Genomic DNA, 14094 nt, shown 5'->3' on the forward strand with positions numbered 1-14094 from the left:
TATTTTGTAAAAATTTTATCCCAGTAAGCAGCTTGCCTGTTTGTTTCCTTAAATATGTCTCTCAGTGAGCAAAGTTTTTAATTTTGATTAATTCAGGGTTTCAGTTTTTTAAACAGTTTGTACTTTTGAGTCTTACTTAAGAAAATTTTACTAATCAAACATCACAGAGATTTTATCTTATATTTTCCTCTAGAATTTAATAGTTTTAGCTGTTATGTTATGTCTAAGATCCTATTTGAGAGTACTTCTTGTTAAGTAAGAGTTAAGATTTATTTTTCCATACCGATAACCAGTTGTTTTATCACCGTGGTGTTACTTGAGCACTTGTGTTGAAAGTCAGTTGGTCACTGGGGATCCGTTTCTTGACTTTCTTTTCTATCCTAGTGACTTACATGTCTATCCTAATACCAGAATCATACTGTCGTGAGTACTTTTGCTTTATGGCAAGTCTTCAGGTGTCTTCCAACTTTGTTCCTCTTTTTAAAAACTGGTTTAGCTATTTTAGGGACATTAACTTTCCATATGAGTTTTTATTTTATTTCTATATTGATTTCAGAGAGGAAGGAAAAGGGGGAGAGAGAGAGAAACATCAATGATAAGAGAGAATCATTGATCGGCTGCCTCCTGCATGCCCCCTACTAGTGATTGAGCCTGCAACCCAGGCATGTGCCCTTGGCTGGAATTGAAACTGAGACCCTTCAGTCTGCAGGCTGACGCTCTATCTACTGAGCCAAACTGGCTAGGGCTTCATGTGCATTTTAAAATCAGCTTGTAATTTCTTCAGAAAAGGAAAAAAAAAATACCAGTTAAAACTTTGCTTGTGATTGCATTGAAACTATAGATCAGTTGGGAAGGATTGCCATTGTGATGACTTTAAAATATGCCCACAGATTGCTTTAAACTTAAAAGATGGAGCTAAATTACCTTTGGCATTCTTTCATTAAATGTATTCCAAAGGGTGTTTAGAACACAACCTGGCACATACTAGATGTTCAGTAAGTATGTGTTGAATAAATAAATGAGGCCTCAGGAGATATAGTTTCCCCAGGACTTGAGTGCAAATGAAATCTGTATAAAAGAGTCCAGGTGTGAGGGGCTATGTATTCTCTTGGTTCCTCCCTGTCTTGAGAAGGCATTACTTTGCCCCTTGGGAAAACAACCTCTTGTGTTTGTCCTAAAAGGCCATTAGATGATCGGTTTCTTGAATGCTGGAGCCATGGCACTCAGGGACCCTGGCAGTGCAGTTCGCTCTGTGGCTTTTGTTCAGCCACACTTGGCTGGAGAAAGAGATCAACAAACACCTGCAGTCATTGTCAGGTCATGATTTCTCATCTTTGCTTGCTGTGGTTTCACACTAGAACTGAACAAGATGATAGGACAGTGAGGTTTACTGTCTATAATTAAGGGTGTTTTGCATGTTTTCTACCCAGCAAGTTAAATTCTTTGTTTGCCTGATGAGCCATATTTCATGATTCCCTGTCCAGAAGGACTGATAATCTGGAGTAAGTGTGTAATGCCCACTTTTATTAATGGCCTAAATGAAAACAATTCCGTTTTTTTACATTCTCAGTGAGATTTGGGAGGTAATGGCTTCTCCTGTTGGCTTATGGGGAGCGCCTAGCTCTAACCCAGAGCCGTGGACTGGCTCTTTGGCCTAGGCTTTCAATTGCACATGGTGCATGACACTTTCTAGTCCTGGTTGCCCGCCCTCTGGACCCACTTTCTTAGGGGGTCCCTGCTGCTAGATGTCCTGATTCCAGGGCTAGCTGGCCTTTCCTGGCACACGCCACTTGTTCCTTTTCATTGTGTCTCGTCATCCTGAGCCTGACTCCTGCCTATCACCGTCCACTGCCACTGCTTTTTCCCTTGTCCTGGCCTCTCAGCTGGATCCTGGGCTTCCCAGCACTGAAGGCCTGCCAGACCCCCTTGGTGAGAGCTCCTCCTAACATGACATGCAAATTGGAGCAGATGGTCTATATTTAAAGTCTCTTTTTTCACAAACTTTGAGTTTCTAGAAAACTCTCATTCAGAACTCCCACTATGAGAAGAGTTTATGAAATAATAGAAATGAAAGTAAAAAGTAATGTGTAAATGTAAGATAGTATATGGTAATTGATGCTATCTCAAAGCTTTTGGTATTAGTGAGATATAATAGGTTAAATTTAATATTCTTATTCTTATCCCATCTTCTCATTGAATAGGTGGTGTGATTATTAAATATTTATGGAAAGCTAAACTCTTTAAGATTTTTCTACTTCGATACTTTGTGAGTACCTAAAACATTTTACAATAGCAGTTCATTTATTTCACAACTTGAAGTCCTGCCGGGGTACCAGAGGCATAGACAGGTGAACGCTACCTTTTTGTCATATGGGAAAGTACAAACTTAGGATCAAAAAAGTATGTCTACTGGCAACTTTCCAGTTTCCCTTTAAAATATCTAAGATAACATATTTGTCTTTGTGGAGCATTTATTCACTTGCCATTCTCCCAGCAAATACACATGGGGGAGTTAATATGTGCCAGGTGCTGTTCTGCTGTTCTAGGCACAGAGGCCAAATAGTGATAAAAACCAACCAAAATTCTTCCCCTTTCAGAGTGTACATTCAAATAGGAAGCAGCTTTTAGAATCAAAATGTAAGCAAATAAGCACAAAAGCCCTGTTTTATCCCTCCAGAACTTGCAGAAATGTATTTGTTTATTACTGGATACGATATTCTAATTCTTCATAGGATATCGGCTGACTAAAATTGAATGCACATTTTGTAAGCATACAGATGATGGACAGGGGTAGATATGGGCAGGGAAGGGACAATTTTTAGCCTTCTTTAGTTTCTTGAGGAAATCTATAACCAACCTCCCCTTTCCCCAAAAATAAAATTAAGAATCTCTACTAAACTGTGAACTCTTTTTTTAAAATTGAGAGAGGAAGGGAGAGAGAAAAAGAGAGAGAGAGAGAGAGAGAGAGAGAGAGAGAGAGAGAGAGAGAGAGAGAGAGAGAGAGAGAACAACAATTGGTTGCTTCCTGCTTACATCCTGACCAGGAATCAAACCCACCACCTTTTGGTGTACACTGGCCAGGGCTAAATTGTGAACTCTGTGAGTACAAGCAACATGCTTTTAGTTATTTTTTTTCTAATTTATTTAAAAGATATAATTGCATAAAGCAAAAAATAGCACTGTATTGTTGGATTTATTATAAGTATAATATGTAAGATAAAATAGCACATCAGTTAAATGGAATTATATTCTTACAATATATTTTACTTGAAGTAATATAGTATCAACTCTTGGCACTTGTGATCAGGGCCATCTTCCCTGGCTGCCTGCAGCGGCCCCACCCCATGCCACTACCCACCCCCTGTTCCCTGTTCATTATTGGGTGATCAGAGCCTGCTGGCCTGGGGGAGGAACCAAGAGATGGTCAGTGTGCCTCATAGTGATTAGTTGAACGGTCGTTCTGCTGTTAGGATCAATTTGCATAACACCCTTTTATTATATAGGATGGTACCTTTCTAAAAATTTATTAGTACATGTACACTGAGTTTATTTATTTTAAGTTCTATTTAGTCTTCCATTAGATGACTAAACTACTGTTTAGCCATTTCTCTACTGGGGACACATTTCCATTTCTTAGCTGTTACAGGTAGCATTGCAGTTGAATATTCCCTAAAGCATACTTCCAGCTCTACTAGGTACAGTCTGCCCTCAGCCCTCTGTGTCCATGGGTTTTGCATCTGCAGATCTAACCAACCACAGATCAAAAATATAAATAAATAAAAGAGACAGAGAGAAGAGAAGAGAAGAGAAGAAAAGAGAAGAGAAGATAAGACGAGAGAGAGGGGAGGGGGAGGAAAAAGACGGAGGAGGGAAGGAGGAAGGAAAAGGAGAGAGGGAGGGAGGGAGGAAAGGAGGTCTTAGAATGTTCTGAAAATCAAAAGTTGAATTTGCCACATTACACTGAATCCACAAGAATGAAATGATGTGTAGCCATACCCAAGGTGGCCTATTTGCAAATATAGGTTATGTGCCAGTCCTACACCATTTTTTCTGTGGGACTTGAGCATTCTCAGATTTTGCAGTCTGCAGGGGTCCTGGACCCAGTCCTCCTGCAGGAGCAGAGGGAGGACTGTGTTGTCAAGTTGCTCTCCAGTGGCTGTACCACTCCCTTCCTCGAGGACTGTGTGAGTTCTCAGTTCTCATCCTCACCAAACATTATTTACTGACATGTTGTATATTGTTATATTTAACATTAATCATTTTATATTGTATTTCCCTAAAAACGGCTGAGAACAAACATGTTTTCATGTATTTGTTGGCCACTTGAGTTTCCTCTACTGGAATTGACATTTTGTCTTCTTTTTAAATTGGGTTGATTATCTTTTTCTTATAAATGAACAGAGTATACACTACCTTTGTAGACTAAAGAAATTCTGAGTACCTTTTCCTAGACTCTTACTTGTCTTTTTACTTTATTTATGGTAATGTTTGACATACTGTAGCTTTTAAATTATAAAATAAATAAAAGCGTGATTTCTTTTTTAGTTTGTGCTTTCTGTGTTTTATTTAAAAATCCTTCCCCATCCCATTGCCAAGAAGATGTTCCTCCTGTTTTGTGCAGAAACATTTACAGTTTTGTAAATTACGCTGTATTTGTATCCCTAATCCATTGGGATTTGACCTGTATGGTGTCAGGAAGGGAGCCTTGTTTTTATCCTTACATATAGCTGGTGTATTCTTTCCCTCTGGTTTACCCATTTCTGCTGTATACCAAGAGCCCTTGTACTTAAGAGTCTGCTTCTGTTTTCTTCCCCTTTAGGTCTATTTGAGTAGCTCTACAGAGAGCCCACACTATTTTAAGTATTTAAACTTTATAGCATATCTTGAAATCTAATAGGCCTTATTATGCTTCTTTAAACTTAACTTGGCTCTTCTATATCCTTTATTTCTTATTTTTAAATATTTTTATTGTAGTATGTAATCCATACAAAAATGTTCATAAACTACAAGTGTCATGAAACCAAGCAAATCACTATAAAGTGAACACACCATGTAATCCCACACAGAATCAAAGAACTTCCCGCCCCCAAGGGCCATCCTTTTATGGCAGCTCTCCTGGAACGTGTAGTTACCTTCATGCTTGACTTCATGGTTTTCCCACTCGATATATAGTTCAGATCCATTCACTTCAGAGGGGGAATGCAATCTTCATGCGTGGCTTCTTTCTTACAGCAGTATGTTTTTAATAATGTAATCTTTAAATATCCCATATGAATTTTAGGATTGGCATTTAAATTCCAATAACAACACCAATAAAAACTGTTAATTTTTTTTAAATTATATTGAATTTACATATTAATTTGATGAAAATTGGTATTTTAACAGTTTTGCTCCTTCCTATTCATGGATGTGATTCTTATATTTATTTCTAAATAGGGTTGTTTTGTGTGTTTTTAATGTCTCACACGGTTTTATAGTTTTCTCTATGAAGGCCTTACATATTTTTGTTAGATTTATTCCTAAGTATTTTATAGTTGTTGTTATGGAATTTCACCTGTGGAGAGCCCTAGACCTCCCCAGAGCCCTATACTCTGGGCCTGCTCTACCCTCCTCAGAGATTTTATGTTCTTGCTGTAGAGGAAACAGAGGGTAGATTTGGACTGTGCTGAGTGTGGGGAGGAATTGGGGTTGCTTCTTACAGAGTTAGGAACCCTCCACTTCGCTCTGGCCTTCCATAGTACCTGGTGCCTCTAATGCCTGAGCCTTGTCTGAGTTCCAGGGGATCCTCTTGCTGGCATTTGTATTTACCCTTCTTCCCATATAATAAGTGGTTTCCAATTACTCAATGTGTTTTCCATTTTGTTAATGTGGGTCAGAATTACAGATGCTTTTTAGTTTCATCAAATGTAAAGTTTGTTTCTGTTTTCGATTTCTTTGTTGTTTTGTACCATTTTTTGAGATAAGTGGCATGGATATGATTTGAAACCAAAAGTCCTCTGCAGTCACTCTTTAGAGTATTCCAGTGTGTTCTCTGCTCCCACCACTGCATCAAAAGTGTTCTAACAAGGTCATCAAAGCTTCCATTTTGCCAAATGCAATGGTCCTTTTTCTCTCTGTCTCACTTGAACTCTGAGCTGCATTAAACATAGATAACTAATAAAATATATTTTAAAAAAAAGAAAAGCCGAAACCGGTTTGGCTCAATGGATAGAGCATCAGCTTGGGGATTGAAGGGTCCCTGGTTCGATTCCGGTCAGGGGCATGTACATTGGTTGCAGGCATATCCCCAGTAAGGGGTGTGCAAGAGGCAGCTGATTGATGACTCGCTCTCATCGATGTTTCTAACTCTCTACCTCTCTCCCTGCCTCTCTGTAAAAAATCAATAAAATATATTTTAAAAAATAAAGAAATAAAAAATAAACATAGAGAACTAGTATTCCCATCTTAAAACACTGTTCTTTTAGTTTCATTGATACTAAACTGTCCTAGTTTTCTTTCTGTTTCTTCTTGGGTTCTTTACTGGCTTCTCCTACTCTGTTCATCCCCAAAATATTGGTGTACCCTGGATTCAAGGTAAAGTCCTCTCTTCTTTTTCCTTTTTCAGTCGTCACCTGAGGATATGTTTTTAATGATTTAGGAAGAGAGAGAAATAAAGAGAGAGAAACATCAATGGGGGGCCGGCCATACACACTCCGACCAGGGATCAAACCTGCAACGTAGGCATGTGTCCTAACTAGGAATAGAAGGTGCAACCTTTTGATATATGCACAATGTTCCAACCAACTAAGCCACTTAGCCAGGGCCTCTTTTCTCTTCTGTTATAGGTTCTCATTGCTTTTAACGCCATCAGATACCAGTGACTCCCAAATTTTTCTCTTAGTTCCAGATTTGTATATTCAGCTATTCATTTGATATCTCCACTAAGATTTCTAATAAATTCTTTGAAACTCATTCCTGCATTGCATTTATTATTTTATTGACTGAAATGGTCTTCTTCCGATTCTTCAAATGACTGTTACCCCATTATCCTTAGAACTCCACTCAACTGTCACTTCCTCTGAAGCTTTGCTGACCACCCTACCTAAAAAAAAGTCCTTGCTCCAAGTCACTTGCTTCTCTTTCCTACATAGAGCTTGCTTGGAATTGTTTTGTGTATTTGCTTGTTTACTTTCTGTTCTCCATATTGACTACTATTAACTCTATAAGATTTGGACCTTGATCTTGTCTTTAGCTGTATTCTAAGAAACAGGGGTCCTCAAACTTTTTAAAGTGGGGGCCAGATCACGGTCCCTCATAGAGCTGGTGGGCCGGACTATATGAACTACTAATTCCTACTGTAACACCTCGGCTGTGCTCACTGCCCAAAAAACCTGGCGGGCCTGATCAGACTCCTCTGCGGGCCGCATGTGGCCCGCGGGCCGTAGTTTGAAGACGCCTGATTCTAGAACAATGCCTGGTGTATTGCAAAGGCTCAATAAATTCTTTCCTAATTAATTTTGTTAATAAAACATTAAAATGTACTTTTCTCTAGACAGAAAGTTGTCGAATATGCTCTAATTTGGTATGAATAACTTCTTATCTAAGAATCAAATTTACAAAATTGAAGATTTTACAAAGGAATAGCCATACTCTCATTTTCACCTAGAAAACCATAGACCATCTTTAGACTTCTTTTGCCACATATATTACCTTAAAGATGAAAACATATTTGTTTGCAAATAGGATTGTTAATTGCTAACTATTAGCAAGGATTTTTAAAGATCAACAGAAAATTGTATTAAAACACTATGTATTTTACATTGCCTTTATTTTCTGATAAGTTTATTATATGGCTAGGTCACATCATTGATCATCAAAGTTGTTTTCTGCCAATATCTCACTCTGATGGCCATATGCCAATAAGAGTAACCGCAGAGTTAGTGTGAAAGTATTTTGATAATCAGATCTTTTGTGGCTTTAAAAAAAAATGAAAACATTGTTTTAAAAACATTTCACCTGTACTTTGAGTATTAAATAAATAAATAAATAAATAAACTTGTTTACTGAGCAAATGAAATTATTTGTTATTTGTACAGCTATTCTGCAACTTGGAAGGAGTTTTGGTTATCACCTAACTGCTAAAATGAAGAAAAATACCACCTGGAGTATTTTGTGGTTATTGATTTCTATGTTAAATGTGTTCTTATTTTTATTACACTTAAACAATCCAGTTGGACTTTTTTCTTTTAGATTTCCGGTATCTGCTACAACAGCAAAATACTACAAGTCCATCAAGTGCTGTACATCCCAAGCTGGATGGCAAAGTTCTGTTCTTGGGCGCTTGAGCCCATCTTCTCATCTTCAGAACCTACCACCGAAGCCAGAGTCGGGATGGGGGCCACAGTAGACATCCAGAGGCAGCAAAGAATGGAACTGCTTGATCGGCAACTGATGCTTTCACAGTTTGCACAAGCGAGGCGACAAAGACAGCAGCAGGTAAGCATAATAATAATCATTAAAAATTCAGAAATACTCAATGGCCTAAGTAAACTTCTTCTTTGTGACTGTATGTGTGGTAGAGACTTCATTTTATTCCTGTGCATTGCAGTGTAGGTATTTGACAAGTTTCCAAATAAAATGTAGGTCTCTGTTAGTGCCTATACTTAGTGATGTGTTTGTTATTTTTTAAGGTGAAAGAGTAAATAGAAGCCAAAAGACTGGTCAAACTGGACATTCTTGTTCTGCTTCTATTTAGATAAGCACTATTTCTTAGAGAAACACCAACCTAGTTAACAAGACGTGATATTTATCTGTTTTTAAAATCTTGTAAAAGCCACAGTGTCTTCCTGTTAAAATGCTTATTATCATGTGCTCTAGAGTGAAAAGCAAATATAAAACTTCTTAATTTTCTTTGGTTGAAATAGAGAGACTGTGAAGGTAAGAAATTTTTCAAGGGAACAACCCATGAATTAATCAAATAAATGCTGTGTTTTCTTAGCCTTGTCATCAATCATCAGGAAATACTGTGCACTGTCTACAATAAACTGCTATATTCAAACAATCCGATACCACACTTCCCTTTTAAGGGATACTATTCAGGGTGAGGCAAACATAGTAGGATGATAGTTGTTTGTATGGGAAATAATACAGTAATTGATAAATAATAATATAAGAGTGAATCCTGTGTTTCATGTACTCACAACTGCAAGCCTTCTTTTACCCCACACTCTCTGTCAGGCTCAAACTTCAAACCTGATCTTTCTTTGACACTTCTATGATACAGTATGCTGGGCTCTTTATTTCTTGTCCCTGTCTTCTTTGTCCTCTGGGATATGAGAGAGGATAGTCTTCTCACTTACCATCTCCCTGTCTCCTTCCTTGGGTGTGAGATGTAGGTGGTGGTCTACAGAAGTGAATTGAGTTGTGACACTCCTGGTGTCCCACTGGATATGTAGGTCTCAGAGTTCATGTCTGGGGTAGGAAGAAGGGAGTCCCTTATCAATTGGCTGAGTCAACAGGTGAAAGGGAACTGAAGGTTATTCCCTACAGATGTATTTGAATTTGGTGAATCTGGAACAATAAAGATATCCATGATGTCGTTAAATATGAAGCTCAGTCATCTCTCTTAGGTCAAAGCTGGAGGTGTAGATCATGGAGTCAACTTTGTAGGGTTGAGAGATGAAAGCAAGGAGCTAAGTGAGTTTGTAAGAAAATTACATCCAAGGTGAACATAGGCTATAGACTAAGTCTTATATTTAGCAGGAAAAGGTAGATCCTTCAAGGAAACAGAGAAGAATGAAAAGTATGAGAACTTGGAATGATCAGTGTCTGAAAAACTGAGTAGTGGTGAGTATAAATATTTTCCAGGTAGAATGAACCTAGAGCTATGAAGGAGAGAACAAAGTACCATATGATTCTTGTTTAGTAGCATAGATTTCTTGTTTAGATAACAGGATAGATCGGTGACAGCACCATTTCACCAACATCAGAAGAGCAGATTTGGGGGAATATACCACTGAGCTACCTTGAGAATATCTGGGAGGAGTGCCCTCTTTAGATAGCTATGGCTCTTGTGCTCATGAACAAGGCAGGAAAGTGGTATTTCTCAGATTGGAGTCCCCAGACAGAATTTTTATGCATGAAGTTTATCGAGAACACTATCAAGATCGGAGTCTCTGGGGCAGGGGTGGTGAGGACAGAGGTGAAATTTGAACAACAATTACTAAAAGGGCCTGAGATAATTTTATGGAAAGCTGTGGAGTTGGGAGAGCCCCTACAGGTTGTCTCAAATTCAGACAGGATCTGAAACTAAACCTCCACCAACCAGTCATTGGGTGCAGATTGCAGACCTTGGGCTGACTGGCTGTCCTGGGATGGACACCATCCCCAGGGGGCATGTCCCTTGAGAACTGTGGCATTCTAGCACCCCAAGCAGCAGGAAGATTGAGCACTTCAGTTGTGAGGGAGGTGGGGGATCTGGGCAGCAGACCACAGCACCTACCCCATGTGCTTCTCGGATCTTCTTGGTAAGTTCTTGAAGTAGCTCTTCCAAGATTCCAGAGGCACTCTTTCCTGGAGAAAACTGCAAGAGGAAGGTTAATAGGATAAACTACATCCCCTTCTGCCTCAGCAGGTTTCATGATCACACTGATCATCAACTCATTCCTCTACTATTCATTGGAGATCCCCTCACTCTTGGCTGGAAGGCTTAGTTGCTGAAAGTGACACATACCCACACATAGCCTGTGGGATCTGAGTTTGTGATCAAAAGGCCCTTCTCGGTCTGGGTCTGCTGCCCTTGTCCAATTACTGTAAAACTGAGCCAGCGGTTAAGTAACAACAGACACCCTTGTGTATCACCGGGGTGCCGCACATAGTCTTCCCTCCCTGTTTTTGTGCCCCTAGCCACACCTTTTCTTGATGATCAGGGTTAATGACTGCTACCAGGATAATGACTTCTTTTCTCACCTGCTGGTATTTGGCACAAGAAACTGCATAACTGGTTAACAGCTGTAACTTAAAATATAATGGCGTTCTTGCTTTTTCTCCTGATGGAAGGACTCCCTTCCTGTGGACCAAGCTCTGTAAACCTAAGGAGCCAGGGGTAAGAAGCCAGATTCCCCAAACAGGGCACTGAGAGAGCGGGTACTCAGGGTCACTTCTCCTTCCAGTCCTTATTTCCAAGACCCGTGTGTTCTTACTGTTGGGGACCTAGTAGGGTTTTTAGGGTTTATACTGCATGCTAGAGCCTGGAGTGCCATCTTGTAGGGTCGTCTCCAAGTTGGTATTTCACTGACACATTCAAATGGCTGTCTCACTGGTGTGGCAAAGCTGGCAGTTCCTTAGTCGTATGGTACGCGAGATGGTTTATATATTCCACAGTCTTGCCACTGCTGCACCCATTTCGCTGTAAGAGGGCCTTGTTGTCTGATGTGATTTAGCACCCTGGTCAGTAGAGCAAGCATTCTGCAAACGCCCAGATAGTGGTGCTCATTCTCTTTGAGGGATGGTGGTGTACTGGGCTCAGCATTGGTCTCTGTTGCTGTCTGTACCTAATTTTCCTTAGAGAGTGGGGCCTGTGCAGAGCTTCCGCCACTGCCACCATGGTTCTCTGTTCACTGGGGTGGCCGATGGCTGGCCATTGTCCACCAGCTGAGTAGTTCATTCCTTCTCTTCTGTACTGCACGTCCATGATAGACATTAATCACTCATACAGATGTCATGCTTCATGTCCATTCCTTTAGCCAGGTCCACATGCCTCTTCCTCAGGTCCGCCACCTTCCAGTCCCCTGAACAATCAACCAAGTCATTTACCATGTCCAGTGAATCCATCTCTGTCATTACCTCAGACTACTTCTCTTTCCACTCAAGTGGATGACCAAATAAATACTCTGTCCATTGGGAGGATTTCCCTCATCACTGTCTTTCAAAATCACCCTGAGTGGACCTGTAGTGCCAGCCGCAGTCCATTTTCAGCTTTCTCTTGTCTACTGAGCCAACCCTTCTATGAACCAAATTTGGCCATTTTCCTCTCTGTCACTTGGTCACAAGGGTCCCACCCCCATGCAGGAGGTGTGAACTGAGGAAGAGGTTTTGGTGCAACAGAGGTGATTGACATGATAGTCTGGCATACCTCCCTCTGCAGCTCACCTGTGCCACTCCCATCTGAGGATGGACTTCTTTGGGTCCATCTGACCTTGGTAGGACTCATACTTCTGCCCACATGCTTAATTTATGCCCAGGATCAAGCACACCCTGTCCCCAGGATCTAGTAGCAGGTTTTCAAAAGTGTATCATTCTCTGCACACCCCTGCTCCAGGATCTAACCCATGGTTTTCCCCTTATGGCTTGCTGCAAATTCCACAGTGTCTTTCCCCACCACAGACCCTTTGAATACCACAGAATCTGCCTAGGTTGTGCCGCCCAGTAATCCATGAAATAGAGCAAATAAACCAGACCAAAATCTCTGGAGAGTACATAGGGGTTAGACAACTCTGCAGTGATGCCCTCTTGTCTGTGGCTCTGCCCTCTGCTTGGCAGGCTCCTCCATTTTCCAAGGTGGGTCTTGCCCCCACCAGGTATGGGGTTCAGAATCCTACACCTGGACTCCTTCTTGCCAGAGGCTTTATTGACATTGACTGGTCTACTGAGAGTGAAGAGCACACTGTTTCTTCGGTCCTCCCTCATTTACTCCCAAACATCGGCCTTGAGATATAATAGTTAGTTCTTTTGTGTCCCGAAGGATTGGGGTGCTGGCTTGCCCAGGAACACACACCTGGCTATGGGAGTGCAGGATTGGGACTCAGTGCATCCCAACCACAAGGCCTCTGCCCCTGATGCTTCATTAGGCTGCCTCCCAGTTAGGAGAGCTCCTTGGTAATTTTCTTTTCTTTCTTTTATTGCTTTGGCTGGCAAAAAACTCAGTGTCAAGTTTATTTTAATGTTCAATCAAATTAACGGTTTAACCCAAAGTTAGAACTTCTGTTTCCATCTTCTATATGTTTCTTCTATATGTTTTTTTAAATATCTCTCTATGTTTTTAATGTTCTTGTATCTTTTATTGTAGGCAACCTCAAATTCTGTTATTTGTTTATAAACTGTTGATTTTCAGCCCTGCCTAGTGGATCAGTTGGTTAGAGCGTTGTCCTATACACAGAAGGTTTGAGGTTGAGTCCAGGTCAGGACACATACCTAGGTTTTGGGTTCAGTCCCTGGTCAGGTGCATGTGGGAGGCAACCAGTTGATCTCTCTCCCTCTCCCTCTCCCTCTCCCTCTCCCTCTCCCTCTCCCTCTCCCTCTCCCTCTCCCTCTCCCTCTCCCTCTCCCTCTCCCTCTCCCTCTCCCTCTCCCTCTCCCTCTCCCTCTCCTTCTCTCTCTCTGTTCCCCTCCCATCTTTCTCTAGCTCTTGCCCTTGCTCTGACTCTCACTCTTGCTCTTCCTCGAGTGAGGATAAAATAATTAATTAATAAATACTGTTGATTTTCAGATGTTTTTCATAGAACCCTGAGACTTTATTTGATCAGAAAGTCTTACAGTTACTAAATTACTTACATTAGATTAATCTGTCTGCAGTTTGTAATTTTAAGCATTCTAAAGTAATGCTAAAGTGTTGTTTCAATGAATTTCTATTTCTTTTTAATGCTTTCTGTCATATTTCATCTCTCAGTCTGGAAGGTGCTTCTCGCTCTCTGTCATCCACCTCCTGTGGTCCTCACTTGGCTCTGGTGTCACAGCCAGTCTGCCGGTTGATACTTGAGACTTTGACCAAGACTGGCGGGTACTGTGTGGGCACAAAAGAGTGAAAAACATGTCCTTTTCTTCACTTCAGGAAGGTGGGGCAGATATACTTGAATTGGATAAGCATCTGAGAACACTGAAATATTGATCGGAGTACCCAGAGCAAGAAGATAGCCAAGAAAAGCACCCTCAGTGGGACCATATCCTGAAAAGAGGTTTCTAGGACTAGAAGGATGGGCAGGATTTGGATGGGCAGAGAGAATGAAGGAAATTATCCCAGAAGAGAGGAGCAGCAAGAGTGTTGCTCCTCGAGTGAGTCTGGGTTCCCAAAGTCTTGCCCGGAACTGGAGTTCAGAGCAGTCAGGACCTTTGTGTCCC

The 14094-nt window shown here is 40.8% G+C and overlaps 1 protein-coding gene across 2 annotated transcripts in view; it reads left to right on the plus strand.

Annotated features, from left to right (window-relative positions):
* UBAC2 (UBA domain containing 2) overlaps positions 1–14094 on the plus strand; it is a 167725-nt gene that overhangs the window by 118427 nt on the left and 35204 nt on the right. For both annotated transcript variants that reach the window (XM_036456288.2, XM_036456287.2), the window contains one exon: positions 8230–8475. In XM_036456288.2, coding sequence (XP_036312181.1) covers positions 8230–8475 — 246 coding nt within the window. The remainder of the gene's footprint in view (positions 1–8229; positions 8476–14094) is intronic.

Source organism: Pipistrellus kuhlii, unplaced genomic scaffold (genome assembly GCF_014108245.1).
Source record: "Pipistrellus kuhlii isolate mPipKuh1 unplaced genomic scaffold, mPipKuh1.p scaffold_m20_p_3, whole genome shotgun sequence".
NCBI classification, from domain to species: Eukaryota; Metazoa; Chordata; class Mammalia; order Chiroptera; family Vespertilionidae; genus Pipistrellus; species Pipistrellus kuhlii.